Source organism: Ixodes scapularis, unplaced genomic scaffold (assembly GCF_016920785.2).
Source record: "Ixodes scapularis isolate PalLabHiFi unplaced genomic scaffold, ASM1692078v2 PGA_scaffold0__279_contigs__length_252992795, whole genome shotgun sequence".
Taxonomy (NCBI): Eukaryota; Metazoa; Arthropoda; class Arachnida; order Ixodida; family Ixodidae; genus Ixodes; species Ixodes scapularis.
Genome location: NW_024609835.1, coordinates 222,073,696 through 222,099,272, shown reverse-complemented (window position 1 = coordinate 222,099,272; position 25,577 = coordinate 222,073,696). Strand labels below are relative to the sequence as shown.

General features: G+C 45.0%; 3 protein-coding genes across 3 annotated transcripts in view; 1 reads left to right on the top strand and 2 right to left on the bottom strand.

The window, feature by feature from the left end:
• Positions 1–24,035, bottom strand: part of LOC115317682 (protein FMC1 homolog) — a 46,343-nt gene extending 22,308 nt beyond the window's left edge. The window contains exon 1 of the mRNA XM_040217156.3: positions 23,888–24,035. Within this exon, the coding sequence (XP_040073090.2) occupies positions 23,888–23,959 (72 nt within the window). The 5' untranslated portion in view covers positions 23,960–24,035. The remainder of the gene's footprint in view (positions 1–23,887) is intronic.
• On the bottom strand, positions 4,930–6,438 carry LOC121832895 (sentrin-specific protease 1-like). The gene has a single exon (XM_042290883.1). It carries the CDS (start codon positions 6,369–6,371, stop codon positions 5,346–5,348), a length of 1,026 nt encoding a protein of 341 aa, XP_042146817.1. The 5' UTR covers positions 6,372–6,438; the 3' UTR covers positions 4,930–5,345.
• Positions 24,036–24,066: 31 nt separating the features above from the next.
• LOC8032483 (immunoglobulin-binding protein 1b) overlaps positions 24,067–25,577 on the top strand; it is a 69,825-nt gene continuing 68,314 nt past the window's right edge. Inside the window, exons 1-2 of the mRNA XM_029977344.4 lie at positions 24,067–24,361; positions 24,922–25,034. Coding sequence (XP_029833204.3) covers positions 24,239–24,361; positions 24,922–25,034 — 236 coding nt within the window. The 5' untranslated portion in view covers positions 24,067–24,238. The remainder of the gene's footprint in view (positions 24,362–24,921; positions 25,035–25,577) is intronic.

Genomic DNA, 25,577 nt, shown 5'->3' with positions numbered 1-25,577 from the left:
CCACAACAAATGGTTGGCGGTACTTGTAAAAAAACGCTTTTATCAAGGGGCTTTAGGTTTGACCAGAGGCGAATTGGCGACTCCCTCGCCGGGGGGGGGGGGGGGGGGGGGGGGGGGGGGGGCAGACGTGGGGGGTGATGTTTTTAGTAGTTTCTTTGCCCGATCCCCCATAGGTCATCGTGGTGATATCCCACACTGCCTGGTGATAGTCACGAAATTGGAGAGGGGAAGCAAATTGGCGGAGAGAGAAAATCATACTTCTGGTTTTTTATTCCAGGTGGCGCAAGGGGCCGCCCGTTATAACAGGTACAGCCGTTAGAATCTATCCATCCGTCCGAGCGTGTTGTTTTCTAGCCAATCTATCGCGCGTCTAAGTGTCACCACTTATTTGGACAAAGGTGGATTGAAAATAATGTGGAAAACCCGAGACTGTGGTAAAAGCAAGGAAACGGACGACGTCTTCACATTGAAACGAGGCAAGATGTCCGATGAGACTTTTGAGAGCCAGATCTGGTTCAAGGTCGCAAAAGCATGAGTGGCGGCCAACAATGAACACTTCCAAAACACTTTCGTTTTGTGTCTTACCTTACGAGAGAAGGTTGAAGGTAACGCTGCGAAAGTAACGTACCACTTTTTGCAGTAAAAGTCTCTTACTCATATGGAAGTGTAATTGTAACTGTGATCAGTTACAATTTAGCATGGGTAAATGTAAATGTAATTCCTTTCTTTTTATAGTAACGTGTACAAGTCTCATGAGAAGGAGTGTCACGGTTAGCTAGTAGGTGAACTCAATCTGGGGCGGGCGCTTGACATGCCCAGTGGCGAATGCTCGGGACTGACCACATACTAGATCGATCCCACGCAAAAACATTAATTCAGTCAAATATCAACTGCCTCGCAACGAAAGATTCCTCGGTTAAAGAAACAAGAAATAGTGAGATAGAGTTTATGAATTGTAGACACTGGCGCACTTTGCAGCTTTATGCACACACTGAACTGGTTGCATAGCAGAAATTTTGTCAAAACTTCGGTAGATCAATAGAAACAACGATTGTAGTAATGATGTTACAGCAACTAGGCTGCTAATTACACTAATGATATTACCATAATTACGATGCAACTTCAGCAATTAGTACTCCAATGAATTACGTTTAAAAGGTCCATCCCTAGTCCAGCAGTGTGACACAGCAAATGAGTAACACAGAAACATGAGTTGAAAAAAAAAAAAAAAACACCTTAGAAAATGGCCAGAAGTAGCAACTGAACATTAGTGAAAGCTCCCATTACCTTGACAATCGCAATCGCCCCTAAAATTTATGAAAACGCTGCACACGAGCCAACAGTTAGAAAGGCACAAGTAACTGGATATCTGTGCATATCAGTGCCAACATACTATCAAGTTCGGTCTTAGTTGGACCAGGTTTGCAACAACAAAGAAGGAGCGGAGCCGTGAACGTCCGTAACAGTAGAAAAATAGAAGCACATTTATTAGTGCACAACATTCTGCACCTACAAGACAACAGACATTTTCAGTTAAGATGCCGCTGGTGTCCGGATTTGCAGACAGAACAAAAGAAAAAAAAAATCATTCATACGTCTGTGTATTTTAGCGTGCCGCACGCTGCACAGGCTTGTCTCGATATGACGCTGCATCTTTTTACATTGTTTGATAGGAGAGACCCCTGAAGAAGCGGGAACAGTTCGAAGCACAAATACTGTCGCCACCGCAAACTAGCAGTTGATGAGACAAGATGACAGACAATGTGAGGTCATTACCAACTTTGCAATAAAAACAGATGCGCCTTGCTCAACACATGTTCTCACTATGAGTGCAAGCGGCAAGTCCTACGTTACAAGGTTAGCTCAATCACTGATAACGAAATCCCCAGTCTGCGTAACACGTATCGTCAACAGTGACAAAGTCAAAGTATTGACCATGAGCGGTCATCACTGGCACGGCAGAAGGCACATGACACGAGTTCAGCTAAAAAAAAAAAAATTGGCACCGATCTCGCAGGAAAAAAAAACTATTAAGAACGAAGAAAATGGTGTCTATGTATAAAGTCACAAAACTAATACCCAACGCTGTGCAGCACGAACTTCAGTGGAGGGAGCCCTGAACATTTTTACAAAATCCATGTTTTACACGGTATGGTAGAAATCAAAATCTCGAGCTGCAACACTGCAGCTTTAAGCAATAATAATACCAATGTCTGATCTGTAAGGTTTTAATATAAATTTTCATTTGCCGAGGCTGCTTAACACCAAACTGGAACTCTCGAGCTTAGCAGACATCGGCCTCAGCAATGAAAGCTCCAAAATATTTCCAGGGGCACTTATTTGGAGTTTTGTAACGTCCTTTCCCCCAAAATAAAACAAATGATATTCCAAGATCTACCCATAACACAGTCATCACATGACTCCAATACCTGCGACTATGCAGCAGATGCCCTGCCTCAAGCTTCCTGCTTTTGATAATGTCGCACATGCAGCCAAGGCACGGCAGTGGAAGTCAGCGAACACATTCTGGAGTTGAGGCTTCTATCGAATCCTTAGCTCACCACCGACTACAGTCTGCCTTAGCACGCCCTGTACCTTTTAAAATTATTCAAAAACAAATTAGTTGGTTGACTGAGCCCAACTAAACTGGGGGCTGGCAATGATCCTTCCTTGACAAAACCATTTAATTGAGCAGAAATATGGTTTCCCATGCAGTTCCCATGAGAAAAATGCAGCAGCTCTCACGAGAGAGGAAAACTGAGAAAGCCCTAGAAGAGGGGGCCAATGTTTGCCAAGACTTGTGCTAAGGGAAATGAGATCTCTCAGCAAAACAATGGCTACCCTATCGGTCTTACTGTTTGCTCAGAGGCACACCTATGTAGTCTAAGATTTCTCCTGCTTTAAGTAGAGACACAAATAATGTCTTTCTGCCAGGTGTTGCAAAGTAGAGTAGAATGAAAATCTTAAAAGGAATAATCTCTGTAACAAAGTATGGTGACATCAGAACAATCATTCAACAATGTGCGCCACACATATTACATACAGTAAACATACAAAGGAAGTTGTTAAGGAGGAACGAGGAATACTATTTGCTCAAGTACACTGAGCAACACTGCAAGCGCAAAACAGAAATTCAACACTCTCTCACATTTTACTTTGAAAGAAGACTGGGGGGGATCAAAATTTACGAATTAGGTTACCACTCCAACTGAGCATTTTCTGCCACTATAATTTTTTATGACAATCCTACAATACTGAAAGAAAAACAGAAAACTGTTGGTGGCTTGCTTTTGCTAACAGTGTTGCAGAGTACACATACAGGCAGACATGACTGCTATGCATGCAACCAAGGAGATTTATTTCCAAGGGACCCGGATAACCCTGGGGAGGGGGGGGGGGGGGGGGCGCAAATGTACTAAATGGGGAATATGTAAATAGGAAAAAAAAAAATTCTCCTAGCCCATACTGAGTGAAGTATTCATGTTCAGAGTTTGAAGCATTTCATCCGCCTCACAAAAGCAAGTCAGTATGACTTCACCACCTAATCAGTGCTTAGTGAGCACCACTGAGATATGTGACCTGAACTTTGTCCCCCTCCTTCAATTCCCCGAAAATCCTGTATCCATAAAAACACCCAAGAACAGGGCTTGCAGAGAAAAAGAGCTTTTTGTGTTCCCATCAAGCTATTCATATGATGAAAAACCCACAGAGTATTGAATGCGCGACGCTAGTATATCACACAGGGTGTGCATTGCTAACTAAAACAAATTTTTTTTAAAAATGAAGCAGGTGATTGCTACATGGATACCATCCTTCTGTATGTGTATGGGCTCAGCAGACATTAGGTCTGGTGATAATTACCACAATAAGTAGGCAAGTAACAAAAATTGGGCAACTGATTAACAGACTGATAGGTCATATTTTAACCGCAATACCGAGAATTACTATTACAGGCTAAACCAATTTATAGATTTTGCGAAAAGGCAACAGGCATCGTGATAACCTTTGATCAGCATTCACAGTTTTGTCGCTCGCTTCTGAAACTCAACAGAAAAAGCGCCAACCCTCGTCATCACTATATCAAAAGTGTGCCATCCACGCCTTCACCAAGGATGAGCCACCAGGATAGTGACGTGCCAATGTTGCAAAGACGACCACTTCACTCTTCAAAGTGTGCTTGTGGGTAGTGCTTCCGGTACCCTTTCAGCGCCCAATTTCAAAATCGGGCGAAGGAAATAAAACTTGTAGGAGCACATTACGAAACCTGTTGCCATTTTGCAAATTTATCTAGGCCCCGATAATGACTACCTTAGAAACTACACCTCCTGCATGACCCATCTAACTATTAATAAAAACTAATTAAAGGGTAACTGCAAACAAAAGAAAGTGTATTTTTAAACAGCCTAATTGGGACAAACATGTCAAAAAAATCTTTCTGTGCAAAACATTTTTTACAGCAATATTTCTAGCGCGAGACAGATTTTCGTTTGCAGCTATCTCGTCTGTTTTAAATCACGCGCCACAAAGCTGGTATTATACGTAATGGAGTGACGTATAACAGCTATTCTGCGCTAGTCGAAAGAGTGGGAGTTTCATATGGGGAGAGGTTGTGACTCCAACTAAATTACGTACTGTGGCTTAAATATTGCAAAAAAATTTGTTTTTTTTTCAGATTTGTTTTGTTTCATGCTTGTCCCAATTAGGCTGTTTAAAAAAACTTTTTTTTCTTTGCCATTACCCTTTAAGAGGCCTTAGAGAGTTATCCAACTTACTGCTATGATTATCGCTCCATCTAATGTCCGCTGAGACCCAAAACAGAGTGAAGATGGCATGTGCATACCCCCCCCCCCCCCCCCCCCCCATCACAAGAAAAAGACGAAGACATTGTTGAATCACAAATACATTGTATAAAAACAGAGGGTCAATGGACTTAAGGAAAAACGTTTATCTAGAATGATGTTTAGAGTGGGGATAAATAAATGACAGTTGCCTGCCATTTCTTACGCCTGCCCGGCCTGTCGCAATCCCCAATTTCTATAGAAAAAAGCAATGACAAGATGACGTACATGGAAACCTGCAGCAGGGCAAGCATTGCACACTGAGCACAGCAGCAGAAAACAAAACTCTAACAGCTTGTAAAAAAAGAAAAACATGAAACTGAGCTCTTTCTTATAAGTGAGTCAAAGGAAAATTTCCCAGCTTTTACAGGACGGTGGCACAAACACTTTTTAGGTCCCCCCTCCTCCCAACTCTTTTACGGGCAAGTCACCTCACTTCCTCTCGGCACAGGTCCAACATCATCAGTGTTCTCGGAGCTCTACAGGAGTGTTAAAACTGTCCGTACATCAGAGCAGCTTCCCCGTAAGGATCTCGTAAGCCATGCGGTAACGCAGCCGCTGTATGTCCCTCGCCGAGAAGTCGAAAGGTGCGTTGCGCACCAATCGTTCCGCATAGAGGCAGACAAACACGCCACAGTCGTGCGTGTTGCTCTGCATGGGAATGTTCTTGGCAAACTGGCACGCCCAGCCTCCGTCGGGCTCCACCAGGGGCCGCCGCTTCTTGTCCCGGTGCTCATTCCGCAGGTACTCCATGAGCGTCCGGTAGCACGGCTTGTTTTCGCGCCCCATCGAGTCGTAGAGCGAGAACGTCCGCTCCTGCATCCACAGGGCCACCAGGGACCAGTGGTCCTGGTCGTGCACAGGCACCAGCATTAGGTCTACGTCGAACAAATCCACACCTTCAGTCCAGCGGCGCACCGCGTCGTAGCCCCGGCTACGTAGCACGTTGAAGAAGTGCGTGGTCACGGCGTGCACCCTCATGCCCCCCTGCTCCAGGCTCGCACGCTCCACAATCAGCCCCATGTAGAAGTCTATCACCACGTCGTTCAGCCAGTTGGTGCCCAACAGCGTGCGCAAGTCGCTGACAGTGACGCTGTAGCCAAGCTTGCGCGTAAGGACCCGCTGTGGGTCGTGACGGCTGCGCCGGATCGTGCTGCGAACCCTGTCTCGGAGGGAGTCCTCGTCTGTCCCTCCGACGACTTGCACGTCGTCACCGTTAAGCTGCGCGCCATGTTCGGGGCGGTGGAGGCCCCGAGAGGACGTGGAACTGTTTGCGTCACTTTTTGTTTCGGGGGGCACGTGGCTCTGAAAGCGAAACCCTGGCAAGTCCTCCAGTCGCCGGAGCGCCACAAAACACTCGCGCGTCAGCCTGCGCATGTCGTCCACGCTTTTGCCCGTGCTGGGACCGGGCATGATGTCCTGCAGTCTGCGGAGGTTCCGCTGCAAGAGGGGGCAGCACTCAAAGTCCCAGTTGACCTCGCGGCACGTGCAAGAGGAGTCCGATTGCCTGACCAGCTCCCAAGCTGGCACCATCTCCCATGGGGCAACGGCACGCAGGGAGAGAGGGGTGCCCGGGGAAGGGGATTCCTACCGGAAGTGCCGCTCCTGCAATGAGGGGGAGGGGCGGGGTCAAAGCTCCGGATGGCTCCTTCTTGGTTCAACCGGACACTGATTGCAATTTTTCCCCTCGTGACGTTTGCTAGAGAGGCTCGGAGGCACTTTCAACATGTCCGGTGGCACGGCTTTGTGCATTTCACTGGGTAGGGCTTGGGTGATGCTCTGCTGAAAGCGGTTGCGATTATACCCGTCCAGATGTTACGCGCAACGAGGAAATGCGGGAAAATGGGGACCCATGCAGAGAGACACACTTCAAGTCTGAATAAGCCTAAAACTGCTGCTGCGCTCAAGTGATGCACTCGAAAGTCAATGCAATAAACTCATAATACAGCGATGAGAACATTATACTGTCATTGCATACTAGCATGAACCCGTGCATGTGCAAGTACCTACCCATCACCCTCCCCATGCCTTTTTTTTTTTTAAATATAAATTTCAAGTTGATTTTTGTCAAGGAAGATGAATACCCCTACCCTTTGTTTAAAAAGGTCAGCCTGGCCACCTTGTTCCTGACTAATGGTGGCATAAGATGGTTAAGATATGCTCTTACTCTCCAAATCTGCCATACTTTTCTCACGAAAACACATCATCGGCCTGAAAGCATTTGTTGCCATTGTGGTGCCTTATGTGCTATGCACTCCGTTAACTTTCCACACTGGCTTTCCTTTAATTACCCCTAAGATTGCCATAATGTCACTACCATACGCGTGGCCAACAAGATACACCCACCGCACTCTTGCCGAGCACAGGTGCTGGCAGTAATGTGAAGCAGAGTGGATGTGTTTCATTTGCATGAAAGAATGCTTTTGCGTAGGTAATAAAACAAAACAAATTTGTCGTGCTCTTCCCTTATGATAAAGGTTGTAAATCGAGAACAGATCAAAAAGCCACCTTGCAAGAAACATTATCATTGTATAATGTCTTACAATGACCTAAAGGGGTACTGAATTGAAATTCTTGTGCCTATTTTATAGTCTTGTTGTTCTATTGTATATAAAACAACTTTGGATTCTGTTGGATTCAACAGAATCCAAAGTTCTCTCGCTTTTTGGGCGGCACAAAGCATGGAAATTCCGACGTGTAGGAAGGACTTCAGGAACACCTGAAAGTACCTCTTTTAAGGTTTGGAGTTCGCCATTGCGCCGCGAAGCCACAGCAACCAGGAGAATGCTACGGTTAGACGTGCAACGAACACAGACGCCCCACTTCTCGCCTTGAAACTGGCCGAAACAACGAGGCCCAACAACGTCTGAACACGCCGAACACACGAACAAAGGCTTTGAGCTTTGGATTGATTTTCGATCCGTGGCGACTGGATAGTAAAAACCACGACGCTGCCGTGGACAGTACCTATTGCGCTCTTGTGGCGGTGCAAGATACCGCCAATAGATTTACAAAAAAAAATAAAAAATAAAAAAAAAATTTTTTTTTAACATTTGAAGCAAGATTTGTAAAATCGTAAAACGAGTCCATATTCATACTGTTTACGAAAAGTTTGGAAGAGTTGGCAGGTATGCTATATGCTATCTATTGTCTCTAAATTCAAGATAGCTATTGAGAACACCGTAAATGAAGATGATGCCGACACCACTTTCAAATTCCCGGACGCTCTCCAGTGCTGTGACGGCACAAATGGTACAAACTTTCAGGACGTGCAGGTAGCCTTAAACAAAGTATGTCGAGCGTTTTATTTTTTTTTTTTTTTTTTTTCACGCTTCTCAATGAATTAGCTTCGAAGCATTTTCTTCCCACCATCAGTCGTCTCATAATCAGTTAGGGATGTGGTTTAATGCCCACTATGTACCATTTCTGTCATCACACTTCGAAGTGGGGGCTCCAAGTTTTAGAAACATGATGGAAACAAAATTCTAAAATTTACTAACTTTGCAACAGAAATTATTTTATAACAATACTTCGGGAACTGGTACAGCCATGTCTACACTGTGTTGAGCCGATTTCGAGGCAAATCAGCGACCATTAATAAGAAATCTCTAAAGAACCATTTTAAAAAGGCCTCAAAAGTTTATTTAAATCGAACAGACTGGATAACCAGGTTACACGCGGTGAATGTTCCCAAAGCTAATTTGAATGTCCCCTTTCCCATAAAAGCAGCGTTGCTCTGTGGAGGTCCGGCAACAAGCTGCGTGCGCACGTTCCTTGCCGAACTTGGCCGAACCAGATTTCCCCTTCTCTACCAAGCCTATTCAACTCCTGCGGGGAGAGGGTATGAGACTGAAGGGTCAGCAAAGAAGTTTGAAGCGTGGGCGAGGCACTCCTTTGGTTCTGCTGGCATTTCCTAACCAGACCACGGTCATCTCAAACGGCTATGTTGTAACCCCCTGATGCCATCAAGTGGCAAAGCTCATATCGACACCAGCTTCGCCTAGCCCATCCTGGGAAACGTGACGTCACAGTCTTCCGTGACGCATTGCACTCTCCGATGGCCGCTCCTTGAGCACTCGCGAGAATCAGCCGTCTGGATTAAAGAATATGGCCACCCGTTGAAGATACAGACGTGAGATTGTCATTAGCAGATATGGTAGATTATGTTCAACTTATTTCCAACGTTGGAAAAATATTTAAACCTTCCTTTCAGTATACATTTCAGTTCCTGCTAATTAGGGTTGGAGATGCCAGAACAGAATGACCCCAGTTTCTGCTATTACTACATAATTGATGAAGTCTCAACAGGCTGCCACTGGATGGCACCTAAATGTGCAAAGTGTCTTTTATAATTTCACTTTGGGTGGGAACTTTATAGATTATGGAATTTTATGCTACGTTACACGTATGAATACATAAAACCACCTTTTCTATTGTCTGAAACGTAAATTGCAAAAAAAAAAAAAAAAAATTACTAAAAGAAGTTTTTTTGCAATCAAGTGCATTGCTCAAGTATCTCTGCCATCATTTACGAATGCTGTCGATCAAATGTGGTGATGTGCGCAGCATGAAGATATCCAAATAGTTAAGTTTCAAAAGTTTTTCTGTATCAGTAACATCTTTACACACTCTTTTTACCTTATGTCCTCTAGCTTTTCAGTTAACCACGGACATTTTCAGGGGTACAGAAACAAAATTTAAGGTTTATTTTATTGCTTAGGAATATACCACGTCGCATCAGCACTTGACAAACATCAGTCTTTTGTTAGTAAATGCAAGAAAAGTATTTTTAAAACTAAAAAAACAATTTCCCACTTGTACCTGGTAATTGGGGGGTCGAAGCTTTGTTGGCGGATTGTGATGTGTTGCTCCTACCGCCAGTGGCGCCACCCTACACCAAACTCGTATATATACCCTAGCCGTGAGCGCAATGATGGAATCGCACTGCTTTGCGTGGCGCACAATGCGTGAAGGATGCCGCGCTATTGCGTGGCAGAGGGCTGCGGCAACAGCATGCTGAACTGCGAGATGCCGGCCCACGGGTTTCCGATTGATGAGAAATTCCGAAGGGTGCGGATCCGTCTCGCGCGTCCATCGTCTCTCGGGCGCCAATGAAATCCGATCACCTGTGCAGTCACCACTTTCGTGACGAGGACTATGAAAGGTGACCCACTGCCCTCAGGAGTCTGGGTATTTTCACCAAGAATATTCGGTTGCTGCCAGGGGTTCTGCCGATTATTTTTTTTCCAAGAGAAGGAGAGCAGAGGAGCTCAGTGAACCACATGAGAAGCGAAACAAACCGGTAAGTTAGTAGAGCCCTGCGCGAACAAGTTTGATTATCCACATCCAAACTGCATCCGCGAACTTTTTACATTATTGTCTCCGTATCCGATCCGCATACTTTGTATCCGTATCAGAACCGCATCCGCAAAATCTGGAACCACATCCAACTCAGAATCCAGACATTCATTGTATGTCATAACATCAAGAATGAAAAAAAAAAAATACAAGAAAAAATACAAAAAGCTTTTTTTAAGTTGTTTGATTATCTTTGTACAAAGAAATCTTTGGGTCACCATTCAAAGGGGATGTCATTTTATCATTATCAGTTTCATCGTATTTATATTAAAAGCGATCAGCCTTCCTGAGAAACTGCACGTTGAAAGAAAAATTATCTCAGTTATGTGATCGTCCTAGAAGTCCTCGACACTTTGTCCAGAAGAAGTGCACATGAAGGATGTCGAGGCACTTCTTTTGTTTTTGGAATTATGACCACACTACTCTTTGCGGAGAGGGGGACGTTTCTTCTACTTTCTTGCGACTTGTAGTTTTGAGGTTTTCTTTGCCCGGAGAAAGTTTCCACTCTTTCCCTGCCAATGTACTAGCTTTCTCGGGACGATTGATGCCCTGCAATCTTTACTTTTTCTATAGATAGCATTTTTGACGAGAGGCAATGCACTAACTGAAGCAATCTTCAGTAAGAACCAGATCTTTCTTAGGATTTATAATGTTCCTTCGAAACGCGTTTTGTGGAAATATGTTTCGTGGATAACTTTTCATGGACATACATTTCATGGACATACATTTCATGGACACACGGTTCGTCGACACTGTACGTTTTGTGGGTGCATGCCCCTGCGACGTTTTGTTGACAACACATTTCTTCACCAAGCCGCTAAAAGCTAGCGAACTAATCATTAAGGCGAGCTTTACCAAACCATACCCCCTCCCCCCTGTAATCCAGGTGAGACGCAAAAAGTTTGTTACGAAAATAGCAGGGTTGTGTGCAAAGAAATGCCTCAGGTTTTTCGATAAGACAAACAAGAGAAGCCTTTCGATCAAACGTTGCATGTCGACGAAACAATTGGTAGATGAAACGTCAGTCGATGAACTGAATGCCACCGGGCAAACATTTAGATCCGGATCCACGGATATCCGCATCCGCAGCCCCTGACATCCGCATCCGATCCGCAATCCGCCAAGATCTGTAATTTTTATCCGCATCCGCCCGTTTACTGCAGATATCCGCTGTTAATAAAACACTGTTAATAAAACACCTAACAGTGCATACCTCGAAGTTGGCCAATCATTATTAAATGTGAGGCATTTCTTGGCGACACCGGTCCCCTTCAGATTTATCGGGGGGACAGTCAGTCCGTTGGATGGTTTGTACGGTACGAGCCTGAATCACCAGTCCGTCACCATGTGCAAAAGTGACGACCGAACCTCGTTGACGTCTTCCAAGTCCCCTTGGTAGTCAAAACCCTTGTCCGCTTGAGTTCATAAATCATGGCAGAACGCACCGTGGACTACAAGGACAATAGGCAACGACGGTTGCCGTGCAGCTGTGCAATCCTCCACCACTCCAAAATGCAATATTGTGTAACAAGCGAAAGCCACTGCATGGTGGCGCTCATAATCACGCCAGCCCTTGGCTGTGCTGAGGAGCCTAACTTCATGATTGCAATGGAGTTCCCATGACGCAGTGCACGCCTCAATGGCCGATTTCGTAGCGCTCGATAGAATCGGACGCTCAAAACAAAAAATATGGCCATCCGCTCAAAATACGGATGTGCGACTGTCATTTACGGATATCATAGGTTATATTTAACCCATTTCATTTTAATTTTCATTTCTATACCGCTTTAAGGATCAAGCACATCTGAAGAAATAGGCCAAAAATTGGACAAGCACCTGAAAAGCTGTGTCATCATTTTTGCCACTTGAGTATCCCTTTTGCTCATGAACGCTACCACAAATTAGAAATGCACTCTTAAAGGGGCCCTGCAATCATATTTAAGCGTCTACCTTTTTTGCGGTTTCCACATCTCTTGGGGTTCGGGCAAGCCAACGGGCACGGAGAGAGTAACTAAATATCAGTGTGTGCGTCATATTTTAACCGGACGACGCAGAAACCTCCTCCACCTACGAGGGCGACCCGCGTTGCCGAAAGCGCGCGATATGTGACGTCTTTGGTACTGGGCTTACTACTAGTCAGAACTGCTAAAATCTTTTTTTTTAGTCGAGATACAAAATATAAGTGTCACAAACTGTTTCAATTATGTATGAAAGTAGTTTTTTTTTCAGTATTTTAGATCAGACAAGAAACAAATGCAGTTTATAAAGTACGGAAACAAGAAATGACCCGTCGACATACCCGCCACCAAGCGGCGGAAAAAATTGTGCACACTAGAAAGAGCTAGTGGGATGAGGTGCCAACGAACGGCGGGCGTAGAAAGTTCCCGGATGTACGCGGCGGCGCTGCGGTCGTATACCGGCTCGAGGATCCGAGCGTTACGAAGGCTTTCGGTGCGGGCTTTGCTGGCGATTTGGCCATTTGGCAATATGGCAGCGCGAAGTGGCTCCCGTTCTGAACTGATAGTTACCCTGCGTTTCCTGTCGTTTGTGACCAATGAAGTGTCATGCCGAATTAGTCTTTAATCGTGCAGCAAATGCAATACGAGCCGCCCTGGCCGCCTGCTTCATACAGCCTATCTAACACGTGCCTTAGTGGCGCCCTCTCGAGCCGTCGACACGGGGTGCAGCAACCGTGACCGCGCGATTAGCTCACTACCCCTCCTCTAGGACTTACAACGTCATGAAGAGGTTATTTTTTTGCTTGTTTTTGTAATTCTAATTTGCCTATAACTTTTGAAATAAAGCGAAATTTGGCAAAAAAAAAAAAAAGATTAATTAAGTTACTACGTTCAATGCGCTCAGGATCGGTGCAAATTAAAAACCAGTCAAAAAGTTGTTGCAGGGCCCCCTTAACAAAACCATATTTGTGATTTCCCTACAGTAAAACCCCTCGTATGGCTGGTTCGATGAAAACATAGAAAATGTTTCACACATTCTAATTTCTGTATTATTTTTGGTTCACTTTTTCGGACAAATGTTTCAGTCTTCAGTAAAATTGAAAGCTGAGCTCACGAAAGTGCCACGGGTGTGCACATGGCCTTCCCCCCTACAGAAATGCAGCTACAAACAATTCCTTAGTTCAGTACTTCCCAAACTCTGCTGCCATCAAAAACCTAAAATTAGGGTTGTGACCAGGGTTGTAAAGTATGTAGGTACAAGTAAGTGGAAATCGGTATCTAGGTACTTTTGTCGTGCCTGAGGTACAAACCTAGGTGCTTTCATTTTTCGGTATCTGTATCTTAGGTACATTTTCCAGTAACTTGTATCCGAGTGAAGTTACTTTGTACAGGTACTATTCATTTCGTCGAAATGGTAGAAACTATAAATCTTGAAGTATCAACACACTACCATGTGCCGTGATTAACGTTGAGTTGGGTACGACCTGGGAGGCACTGACTTGATCGAACGAAAACCCGCCCATGATTTTTCATCAAACGAAACCTTAGTGAATGGCGGCGTTCATTTGAGCAAATGGTAGATTAGCAATGCTGTTCTAGCAGCACCAATTTATTAAATCGCTTCAAAACTCCGTTTAGGGAAAATAGCAACCTGCTTCCTCCATCTCAAACCCGAATCGACTTCACTGAGTGTTTGAAGCTCCCCTGACAGCTATACAATGAGAGAGATAACTTGAAAGATGTGCATAGTTTCTGTTGCCTGTACCTTGTCTTGGGGGTGGCTCTCTTCTGCCGTAAATATGATATAAAATATAATTGAAAATAACTTATAATTTCAATCATAAAACACTGTAAGATTGCATATATAATAGTTTCCACTCATTAAACTGGACTCAAATTTTGCAGCTATCAAAACTGAAAAAGTTAAAAAAAAAAAAAGCTTATATTTCTTTTAGAAAAAGAAAACAACAACAAAAAAAACGGGAAAGCTTGAAGTATTTTGCTTGTCATCGTGAAGGTTAGGTGAGTATGCACTCGACTTGTGCGTTTCTTCATGCGGCCGACGTCTTCTGGGCCCGTCAATTGGAAAGGTGAAAAGGCCGAGATGTTTCAAAAACCTTTAAACAAATTCCAACTCCCTGTGGACTACCAAGCGAATCAGAAGGCCTGGATGGCGTCCGGAATTTTTCGAGATTGGTTGCCCCAGCTAGACCGAACGCTTTCGCTTCAAGAAACGCCAGGTTGATGTTCGTCAATAATTGCAGCGCCCACTCCAACATGCAGGGACTGGAGTGCATTCAGGTTGTGTTTTTGCCTCCGAACACTACTGCTGCTCTTCGACCCATGGATCAAGGGATAACACAGTGTGTGAAAAGCAGATACAGAAAGCAACGATTGGAGCAAATGTTGCTGTGCACCGAGGCTGCGAAGGAATAAGAAGTTTTGCTCCACAGCGCGATACAGATATTGTTGTATGTGTGGAACAACCTGCCTGGTGAGATTATCACAAACCGTTTTAAAGGGATTGTCCGGTCGAAATCGGAAGTACTTAAGTTTTTGCGCTCGTTACGTCGAGGGCCCCTTCATGTAGACAAACAACATTTTTATTCTGATATATGATCTCCCGTTATTACCTAAACCTTCCATGAGCGTATGTACGAAACTGCACCCCGAATTTCGCCAGTGTCAATAGCTGCCATCCGTGGCTGGTGCGTGACGTCACAAAACTCGGTTTGTCGGATGGTCGAGAAAATAAACGTCGGTCGATGGATGTCTTGTATTTTGTTTCGAATTATATAGTCTCCAAGGCCAGTGGTTCTCAAATGAGGGTCCGCGAAGCCCTGCCTCATCCGTCAAACCCGGCAATGAAAGATTTTTTTTTAGGTCGAAAAGAGATGTTTTAGTGTTTTCGTGTGAACGCCAATAAGAGAGGTCTACTTCGCACTAGCCCCGAGTTATATTCATTTATTAAATCATTATTATATTTAACCTATACATTCCCTCTCTTCTCACCACGAACGGGGTCCTCCATCATTTCCGCCGATCCACAAGGGGTCCGCGAAACATTGATGGTTGAGAACCACTGTTCTAGGCTGTACTCTACTGAAATACAGTTCTTTTATTGCAGTTCCCAAGCGTCTACAGAAAAAGTCACGCCTTTTACCAGGATTATTACTCGAAAACAGCCATAAGCTTTGAGCAAACATATGCCATTTCGCGCAGACACAACTGCGACGGCCACTGTTCGAATTAGGAGCGCTTGCAAAGCAAAGGATGCAGTTTTCGCCTCTGAAGTGGCAACTAGGTACACGAAGCGGTATCTCGGTACAGATATCGGCGGATCCACTGGATCGGTGTTGAGGCTGCGGGTCTTTCCCTCAGGGGCAATGACCGCTGGTCGAAAGCAACCGGCAAATCGTTCACATGCATGTCGTCACTTGGCTTGGACGAGCTTGGTAAATTGTAGCCACGCTCCATTAGCACATGCGGGTCAAACGGAATTTGGCTGCACGCGTGCTAAATACAACTTCTGGCATCGTTCCCAGGTGGTCTAGCTGTTGGTTTCGGTTTCGCTGCATAAACAAATTGATTGATCCGATTTGGGCGAGGAGTGGATGGACATAGTTTAATATCGTTGGCACAGCATCACACCTCAGCTTACGAGCCTTCTGTCCGCTTTGAGCTCAGCTCGTAGCTTTCTTCTGCGACATGATTGGTGCATAAGCGGCATCTCGATCTTGACGGGAACCCAGTCCCTACGCACGGCGACGATCCATTTTGCTCGTCACTGCACATCTCGCGGAAAAGTGTGAAACGTCATGTCTTGGCTCGCATGTGCTGCCCAGTGGTTGTGGCACTCAACCGCGCAAAAAAAATCTCACCCAACCACGAAACAAGTCGAGCACAACAACAAAAACGAAGCACGCTGAGGCGTTTACTCGCCGGTAAACGACGAGACAGGACTGCTCGCTTTGTGTTGTGTGATGTCAGAGCTCCCATGTTGCCACCGAAAACAGCGTTTACACTAGAGTGCAATTGGAGCAGTATAAATTCAATTACTCATGCAGAGGGCATACAAATTCAGATATTGCATGTACGATGCGTCTCGAGGCAATAACAATGATATTCAATTGTTTTCTCGAATACAAAATTTGACCGGACAATCCCTTTAAGCACAGCGGCTTCGCCCGGTGGTGGAGACCCCAGACGTCGCTGAAGACAACAACTGCCGTTTCGACGGTGTCCTTCCTGCACAAGTGCAACTTGCTTACTACAGTAAAACCTCGTTAATTCGGATCTCGTGGGACCGGCAAAAATATCAGAATTATCCGAAAGTCAAAATATTGAAAGGACAAAGAAAACTGTGCGGAAAATGTTTCCCTGTGACATACCTTTATTTTGAGAAGGAATCTGTTATTACCGCCTGCTTTCTGTTCGACATTTGGGCATAGACGACCCCTTTCACTGACACCCCCAAAAAATATTTTTCATTTTTTGCCAGGCGCTTCATTATGGTGTCGAAGGACTACCCAATTAATATTTTGCAACAGAGTAGCGTATATTTTTAATAAAGCCAAAAGATGCAACTGCTCGAAACCGAAACCGAAACCTGCGCATGGAGGTCGGAGAAGTGGAGAGGAGAGAGAGAGAGGCGGAAGTCACGCAACAATACCCGACCGCGCGCTTTTTTTTTTTTTTTTTTTTTCTGCTTTGCAGACGACAGGCTAGACGGCGTAGCGGGAAATGTTATAGGCTCCCGCAAAGTTTCAGTCGTCTGCCGTTGCTGGTGCAAATGTTTCTGATGCCACCTCACCTCTGCCTCAAGCCACTGGCATGACCCCCGTCACCACCACTTAGCACCCAGGCACTAAAAGCACCCAGCATCCAAAAAGACGGCGAACTGATAAGTTTCCCCGTGAACTATCGAGTTCGCGCTTGTGATTCTTTTTAATGTGCACTGCTTCTGAGAACATGTCATTGTAGGACACACACATTTACTCCATTAGTTGTAGTTCATATCATCTCTAATTTGATTATATAAATTCAGTGCTCTTCTTTTGCATGCAAATTGCCTTGTATTATGGCAATATTAACCAATTGTTCCAAACCTCCCACAAATTATTACAAAATGTCAATCTAGAAATAATTTAATGCGGTGATATATAGTAGGGACGAAGTTCATTATGGCAATTTTAACCAAATGTTCCAAACCTCCCACAAATTATTACAGAATGTCAATCTTTAGAAATAATTTAATGTGGTGATATATAGTAGGGACGAAGTTCATCACTTGAAATGAAACCTCCATGCTTCTCATAAGATCCAGACAAAATGGCCTCGGACATTATGGTCCCAAGCGCAATCCCGGACAAAATGGTCCTTGGCAAATTTTGAGGGATAGTTTGTTTGCTCTTTGGGGCTTAGTCGATTGTTTCTACTTGATTCAAATTGAACATAGAGAAAAGAAAGTGTTTTATTGAATACTTATGTAAAAAAACGCTGACCATTTTGAAGTTCATTTTCAACTTAAAACACATTGCATGCCAGTAGCTGCGCTTATACTCCATTCACTCTTAAGCTGAGACTAGAAGCTCTACCTTCAGCACAAGCTTTCTGCCCTTGCTAACAGAAATGTGAATGCACAGGCACGAGCAACCAAAGCATTGCAGACACCAGCGAGCTCGCGCTGAAGGCAGAGCTTTTAGTCTCATTGTCTTGCAACTCAAATGCAGTAATTCAAAATTTACGAATATGTTTCAGGGTGACTATTTTCCTCCCACACCTAGAGACAATTGCAAACGATGCCACTGGCCACCACCATGTCTCTGCTCGTAACGAAGAGCCCGTGCCATTTCAAGCTTGCCAAAGCTATGTTCACGCACAGCTGCACATGCTTGCTGTCATAGGACACCATGCTTGTAATTCTCCATTTAATGTTTCCCTAAAGTCACAGTGCAGCCGACTCTACCAGCTGATAGGACCAGTCAAACAATGCTGAGGACAAAACATACTAATGGTGTTCGCTGACTTTTTTGTGTACGTTATCACTGGATAGTACAATAAAGTGCAGAGAGTACATCCTAACCTTCACTTTTAGTGTGCATATGTGCATTGGCATAGTGACTTCCAGACTCCAGCTTTGAAAAGTGCTCCGATCTATGCAAATAGGAGCCATGAAGTCGAATGAGTGATCATAGACCTTTAATTATGTTTTAGACTTCTTTAGTTGTTCCTTAAAATATATCACGAAAATCTTAAATGAAGTAAAATATGCATTACATGAGTGTTGAATAAAACTTCAGAGTAGCAGCTCACTAAAACTATCAGAGCACCCAGAGCGTCAAAAAATCACTTGGGACCATTTGGACCGAGACCACTTTGTCCTACACCCATTTCCCATAGTGTCTCGTTATATAGTAAAAATGGTTGGAACTTATCAGGTATTGGATTTCCAAGGAAGTCGAAAATACATCTATAGCTTCTGATTAAAAAACAAATGAATATGGTTGGACCATTTGTTCGCAGGGGCTTCTTGAAAGGAAGTAGGATTGTTTAGATTACGTTGTCCATTGTTGTAATGTGCACCCTTTGCTTCTTCCCATTGCAACACACGGCCTCTTCGATAACCGGCAACGACACAGTGACGAAGCAAGGTGGCAAGTCCTGGCCCGATTTCGACTTGCAACATTTACATCGATATATATTGTCTGCATTCCTTGGTGTTCTTTGATAACGGTACTTGAAAGTATGACAATTACTTGGCAACTACACAATTTTTTTGTCAGCTTATTGCCAATGCCATTTTTGTCGTAGATGTGAGCAGATGTCGGAAGAGTCACCAACTGACCAGATAAGAGATCTGCTGTTATAATGCATCAGTGTGCAACAGGTCGGCATATAGCAAGCCTGCTGCGAGCACTAATCAACCTAGCGTGTTCCGATGTGATTGAACGGACCGGCCGTGGCTGGCACTTGTGATTCAAGATTACGATAGCGCAGGGCTCTTCGAACACTTAAACCGAGTTCCTCATATATTTGACAAGAGTTGGAAACGTGCCTGGCTGCTGGATGGAGGATGTTAGACGTTATCATTATTAAAGGGGTGGAACCAGGCACGTAGCCAGGATTTTGTTTCAAAGGGGGGGGGGGGCGCCGGGCCTTGGCTACGTGCCTGGGTGGAACTGATGAAATGTACTTTGGAGCAGCCACGGGAGCAGCTGAAACAGCTGTTTTGGAGCAGGTTGGGAGCAGCTAAAACTACATTCTAGAGCAGGCTAAGAGCAGCTCAGATCAGTTTTTATTGCACTTCAGCTTGTGTCTCGGACTCAGCGGAGCGAACGGTGGAGAGGAGGTCACCTCCTCTCCAGCGTTCGCTCTATTAAAGTGGAAAGAGGTGGGAAGAGCTTCCACTTCGTTCTTGACCTGTTACTGGCTACAGGTAGATGGGTAACAGTGAAACAGATGAAACTTTGTGAACCTTAATGAGAACCAAAAAGCAAGTACCACATGTTACTGAAAACAGTGTACTTGATATTTTCTGAGTGGCTTTCAGCTGCTCAAAATGCGAACTAGCACTGCTTGTCGCACAACCCACACACGCTCGACATAGTAATTATATGTGCGAACCACGTGACGTGCGTAAGCAACGGGCGTGCAGTTGCACTGAGAAACAGGGCAAAAAATATTGAGTTTATTCTATTGTGCAATTCAATATTGAAGCAGCAGACTATGATTACCGGAGTTACCGTATTCGAAGCGATAAGCAGGAGCAATGCACGCCGAGCAGATCTACCACTCGTGTGACAGCTGCCGGCCGGCAAGGTTTCGGATCGGACCGCGTTTTCAGCTCTATTAAATCACGACTTATCTTGCGGGAATGCGGTTCCAACTTCAGAAATGGTTGAAACTTATCAGGTATTGGATTTCCAAGGAACTCGAAAATGCATTTATAGCTTCTGACAAAGAAGTGCTCAAAGGAATCTTTCGCTCATTTGTTTTCAATTGGCTGACATCCGGATCCCGGGCCGCAGAGCCTCAGGCAATCTGGCTCTGAACGACTTGATCTCACCTCAGCCGACTTGCTGAACTGCTTATGGTTGAAGTCTTCAAGACAACTATCAAGTCGTATGCGATGTAGCGCTCAGAATCCGACCCGGGAGTTTTTTCACGCGCTTCTGACTCGGGATACACAGGGAAAATAAACAGAACAAAGGCTTGCAAAGCCAACCAAGCTAAAAAAACCTCATTGTTGCCAATCCAGTTGACAGAAACCGAAACCAAGACAATATACAATTTTTTTGGCGCATGTTTTGCGATTTGGTGCATAATGGCACGAGGTATTGGCTGTGGTGCAGTTTCCGCAATGTGGCGCAGGATGGTGCAGACAAATGCGTCTGGTGCAAAATGGCGCAGCCGTTCCACCCCGGTCATTATTAAGTGGAAGAAGCAAGCCTCAACGGTGACGATTTTTCTTTAGTTATCTCGACTAAAGTGCAGCCTCCTTCCCCTCTCTCTTCAAAAATATGAAGGACACAAGTACAGACTAACTTCTGGTGAAGCGATGGAGCATTAGTACAGATTTGGGACTAGGGGGCCTGGAAAAAAGCTGCGAGTATGCAGCTTTTTTCCAGCCCCCTAGTCCCAAATGTAATTGTTTGTGACTTAATAAACTGATTGATTGATTGATTGATGGCTTGCATGTGATGTCACTGCACCATGCTGGTTGTCACTCCTACTTGTTCTTGCCGAGGAAAACAAACTCGATGGTGGGAAATGTATGCTGTAGAAGGTAAGCACTCAGCAGCAGGGCCCCCACAATGGTCACCGAGCTGACGTCGGTGCAAGCCACCCATAGGAAGTGTTCGCATGATGCCGCGACTCGGCGAGATTCTAGCGTTAGGTTCACGGCATGCATACAGATCTGCGAGGTGCACTCCCGCCTGCCGCTCTTGCTGCACGTTGCATGGTGTCTCGCCGGTCAGTTTCTTATAGTCGCGACTATCGACACATTGCCAACAGTCGTTGTGCTTGTTTAAATGTTCTTATATATATATATATATATATATATATGTTTGTGGACGGCTCTTCGAAGACGCGTCACATCAAGAAGCTTTGCAGTCGTAACGGGCGAAATTATGTTCCTCGGAAAGCCCGCCAACTGAGTGATGATGTGCTAAAGGAAGAGTTAATGTCCTGCACAGCATTCCCTTGTCTCTTCTCCACATTATTATTTTGTACCTAAAGATGTACCAAGTAGTCCAGTAACATACTTCACTAGATAATGGAAGTTAAGGACGACCTCCTGCTTGAGCTAGGATATTAACGTGGACTAGTTGGTTTGATACTCAATATAAAGCGCGCTCCTGTCTTATGTCCTCATCTGTCTTCTGCACTCCTGCAAAAGACAAAGGAGTACTGAAGACTCCTATTTGCAATACTCCTGCTTGAGATAAGGTAATATCACAAGCTAGTCGTATGCACTGGCAGCCATTCCCGTTTCTGACCGCAAGATCGAAACAACAAACGCAAAAGGAGAATCGGATTCATGCGGTGTCAGCAGCGAGACAACGAAATCGTTATTTTCAATTTGGATAACCTCCCCCATAAACATTGGTAGAGGTAAGCATTACGAAAAACATTCAAACTCAAGAACGTCGTGCTCGGCCCCCGAAAATGGGCTACAATTTTGAACATGAGCATCGCGAAATTTAGGGAATGTCCTCTCACTCCAATGGCATGTTGGCAAGATATTAAAGGAGTTGTGCAACGATATTAACGCTGAAAGAATTGGCATCTTCTGCTTTTGATATTGTTCACCTTGTCACAAATGACAGAAACACACCTCCTTTCATCGAAGTGTTGAGATTCCGCCGCGTAATAGCGAGGCAAAACTTAGAATATTCCCCAACCTGCAACCGCGAGCGGCGGCCATGAGAAACACATGGCGTGACGTCAATGGGGAATCTTGTAGAAAGATAGCAAGTTGTGCAAATACCTGCTCGATAAAAGCCAACTTTTCTATAAATCTTGTCGTTCGAACATATATATGAATGCGTCGAAAACCTGGTATCATCGACAAAACTGTTATTATATGGAGTTTTAGTGGCGCTATCTATCCTACGTCCACAAAACCGTCAGCTCTCTCTGCTACCACGAACAGCCGCCAGAAGCCAAAGGGGGGGGGGGGGACAGGGCCGGACGGGTATGGCCGGACCCGGATGAGACTTTCCTCCTTTCACCATATTGTTCGCGCGGCGCCCGCCAGCACGTGGTCACGCGGTCACGAGCGGATGAGTTCTCGCTGCTCACTGATTGCTCTAAAGAAAGAACTTTTCCGGAACCCCGCGCCTACCCCTTCAAAGTCACTGCGCACGTGACCAGGAAGACGACGTACGAGTTGACAGGCAACAAAAACCTGGACTTTTTTTCATTTTTTTAAACTAAAACTACGGTATCCAGGCAAAATCTGTTTTCTCTAGTTCACTTCAGAAGTGTCAGGCATCAACTTCCACAATTATTTAAGCAATGCCCTGAAATTGTTGCGCAGCTCATTTAACCTAAAAGGCGAGCCAGGGAATAGAGCATGAGCCCCCTGTCAGAAACTAGTTGGTGCAGAAGAGTACTCTGCATCCGTTAATGCTGCTCAACCCAGAAATCCTTGGCACAACGACCAGACAATACAAATAGTCGGTTTCTTCCATCGACCCCCTACGACGGCCGAAAGGAAATCAATGCTCATCTCCAAAGCTTATCCGCATCATCAGCTCGTTTTCGAAGCGACCACAGCGCGGCTATCCATACACGGCACGTGCCTTAAATCGTGACTTCAGCCACACTGACGGTGGTAGAAAGCAATTTCTCCGCCTGTGCTGCATCGAGCCCTTATAACAGCTCTCTTTGGGGCCATTTTTTCCCACGTAGAACACAGACCATAACCTTTGGGACCACTTTTCAGAGGCTGCTTTTTCTGGGGCCACTTTCTCAAGTATCACTTTTATGAAACAATCTTTACTGGAGCCACTCCATCAAATACTACTTTTTCCAGTTCCCTCCCCAAAACAGGACGTTGGCTCATGTGCTTCTACAAAAAAAAGTGCGGGAATCAACCGCTAGGTGGAAGGCATTGCTTGCATGACTGCTATACATAAAAAGAAAGAAAAGCCAAGTTCCATTTGTCACAGGAGGGAAACGTGAAGCGATGCAGTGAAAATGAATCTGCTTTGACGAGCTCGTTCATTCACCAAAGAATGACACGGGCATCACCAAACCGCGCCTGCCTCGGCCGCACGCTCTCAGCGAGCCTTTCGTGTTGTTAGACAACCGTCTAAAGAATAAAACAAACAACATTTTTTTAACACTACCAGTGCCTGAAGTTATATACTGTACGTACAATGTAGGTATTAACCCAGCCTAGACGTGGAGGAATGTTACATAACGGCTCCACCCGAACACCGGTCATAACGACTCTCACTTACTTTTGAGGTGTTTCTTCTGATACTCATACCCAACTTACTTCGTCGTGTAATAGTAGCGTGGGAAACGGGTTGGAAAGTGCCGCAAAAATACACCATGCGCACTTTTCAGACGCGCGGCATCGGCCCGGGTCGGGAACGAAGTGTAAGTGAACGCACGGGGTCAAAACAGCGTCATGAAGAGAAGCGACTACCGTCCGTCAGCGTCCAGACTCGCGTTTTCATAATGAAAGAAAAAAAAAAAACGAAAGTGTCTACGTACCCCCGGGAGTGCTTTCCGTAATTCTCTCAGAACTCCACGAATCAAAAGAATCGATTCCTTGGAGGCGGCCATTTTAACGACTTTACCCGACCTCGCACTTCGCTTCTGGCTCGCGCCTCCTCGACCTCACTACACCATTGGCCAGCGCTGGGTAATGATGCTGACCAAGAGCAACGGACAAGTGAGCGATCTAAGTGGGGGCTAAAAGCACCGTATAATAAATTTTACTTCGCGCAGCAATAATGCAATTGCGGCAGCAATGATTTCGATTGTATTTGCTCGCTCGATCCACAAAAAGGGCACTGTACACTGTAACGCCAGGTCTGGCCAGGTGGCGCAACGTTCGTCAACATGGCGGACGATGCGGGTGATGCGAGCGATCTTAGCAGTTTAAATGAGCATTTTGACAAAGGTTTCAGAGAATTTTCAATTATCGAAAAGTCTTCGGAGAGTGCAAACAACAAGACCTATCAGGTACAAAAACGCTTATACTCTTTGTTCGGTTAAACCGAAAAAGACGACGAACTTGCAGTGACACTTGCGCGCCGGGCTTTGTTTGCGTCTTTGAAACTCCAATATTGGGCAGTATCTTCCCGCTTCCGCGCGCCTTCTTTTGATCTGGGTAATAATAATAATAATAATAATAATAATAATAATAATAATAATAATAATCTTTATTAGCACAAAAAGCGAACTGTGTCCTGGGGGGCGTGCGAGGCGAAGCAGATGGGCGATAGCCCGTACGCGAGAGCGTCTGCTGGGTGGCTATGTTCGACGAATGTTTCGTTTCTCCTAAAAAAAAACGGAAGTGACGGTGTCTCGTCTGATTGGTTTCATTTCTTTTTAGGAGAGACGAAGCATTTGTCGAACATAGCCCCCCTGGCCGACCCCCCAGGAAACAAACAAACAACAACAATCCCATAATAATCAAACTCGCACTTTATATGTGTAATCCAATAGACCTGAAAACTAGAGGCGCCGTGGCACCTCGTTCGTTGGTCAGTGGCGGCTCTTGTTTATTTTTCTCTCCGCAGGACCAAGTAGCCGAGGCCACAAAACACCTGGAGTGTGCCACGCATCTGGTGAATCAGTGCAGCCTCTTCAGCGGCAATGAAGAAATCGACGAAGTGGCAACGGCTCATCTCAAGTGCGTAGCGCGCACGACATTGTTGGTTCGGTTCACACGCGTGACTAAAGGCTTATTCATACGATGCATCTTTTTGATGTGCCAGAGTTTAGCGAAACCAAGATTTCGCAAAGACGGCCTGTTCACACGTGGAATTCGACGCGCGAAACCGGTGACGTATTGACTCACGAGAATTTCGCCAAACCTTGTTATCTGCACCGAGAATACCAAGTGCTTCGCATCAAAATAATATGAAGTATGCACAGTGTGCATACACTGTGCATACTTCGTTATTTATTAATCCCACTCAATGAACTTCGTAAGATTCGGCTCACTGGGTTCAGTAGTCCTGCCAAACCCGTGAAAGACCGCGAACATCAAAAAACAGGCAGATGATCTCGAAGCATTTCGCACATATTTGCACCGTTAATAAAGAAAGTTATCCCCAATCATCATGTTTATATGTGGTGCTTGCACTCTTCACAACTGTTGACGAATCTTCACCGCGCCAACAACCCGTACTGTAAGCGCCTTTCACACACCTGCAACCGAGTAGGACCAAGA

Coding starts and splice junctions, on each gene's coding strand:
- LOC121832895 (XM_042290883.1), bottom strand. CDS start 6,371: ATGGTGCCAGCTTGGGAGCTGGTCAGGCAATCGGACTCCTCTTGCACG.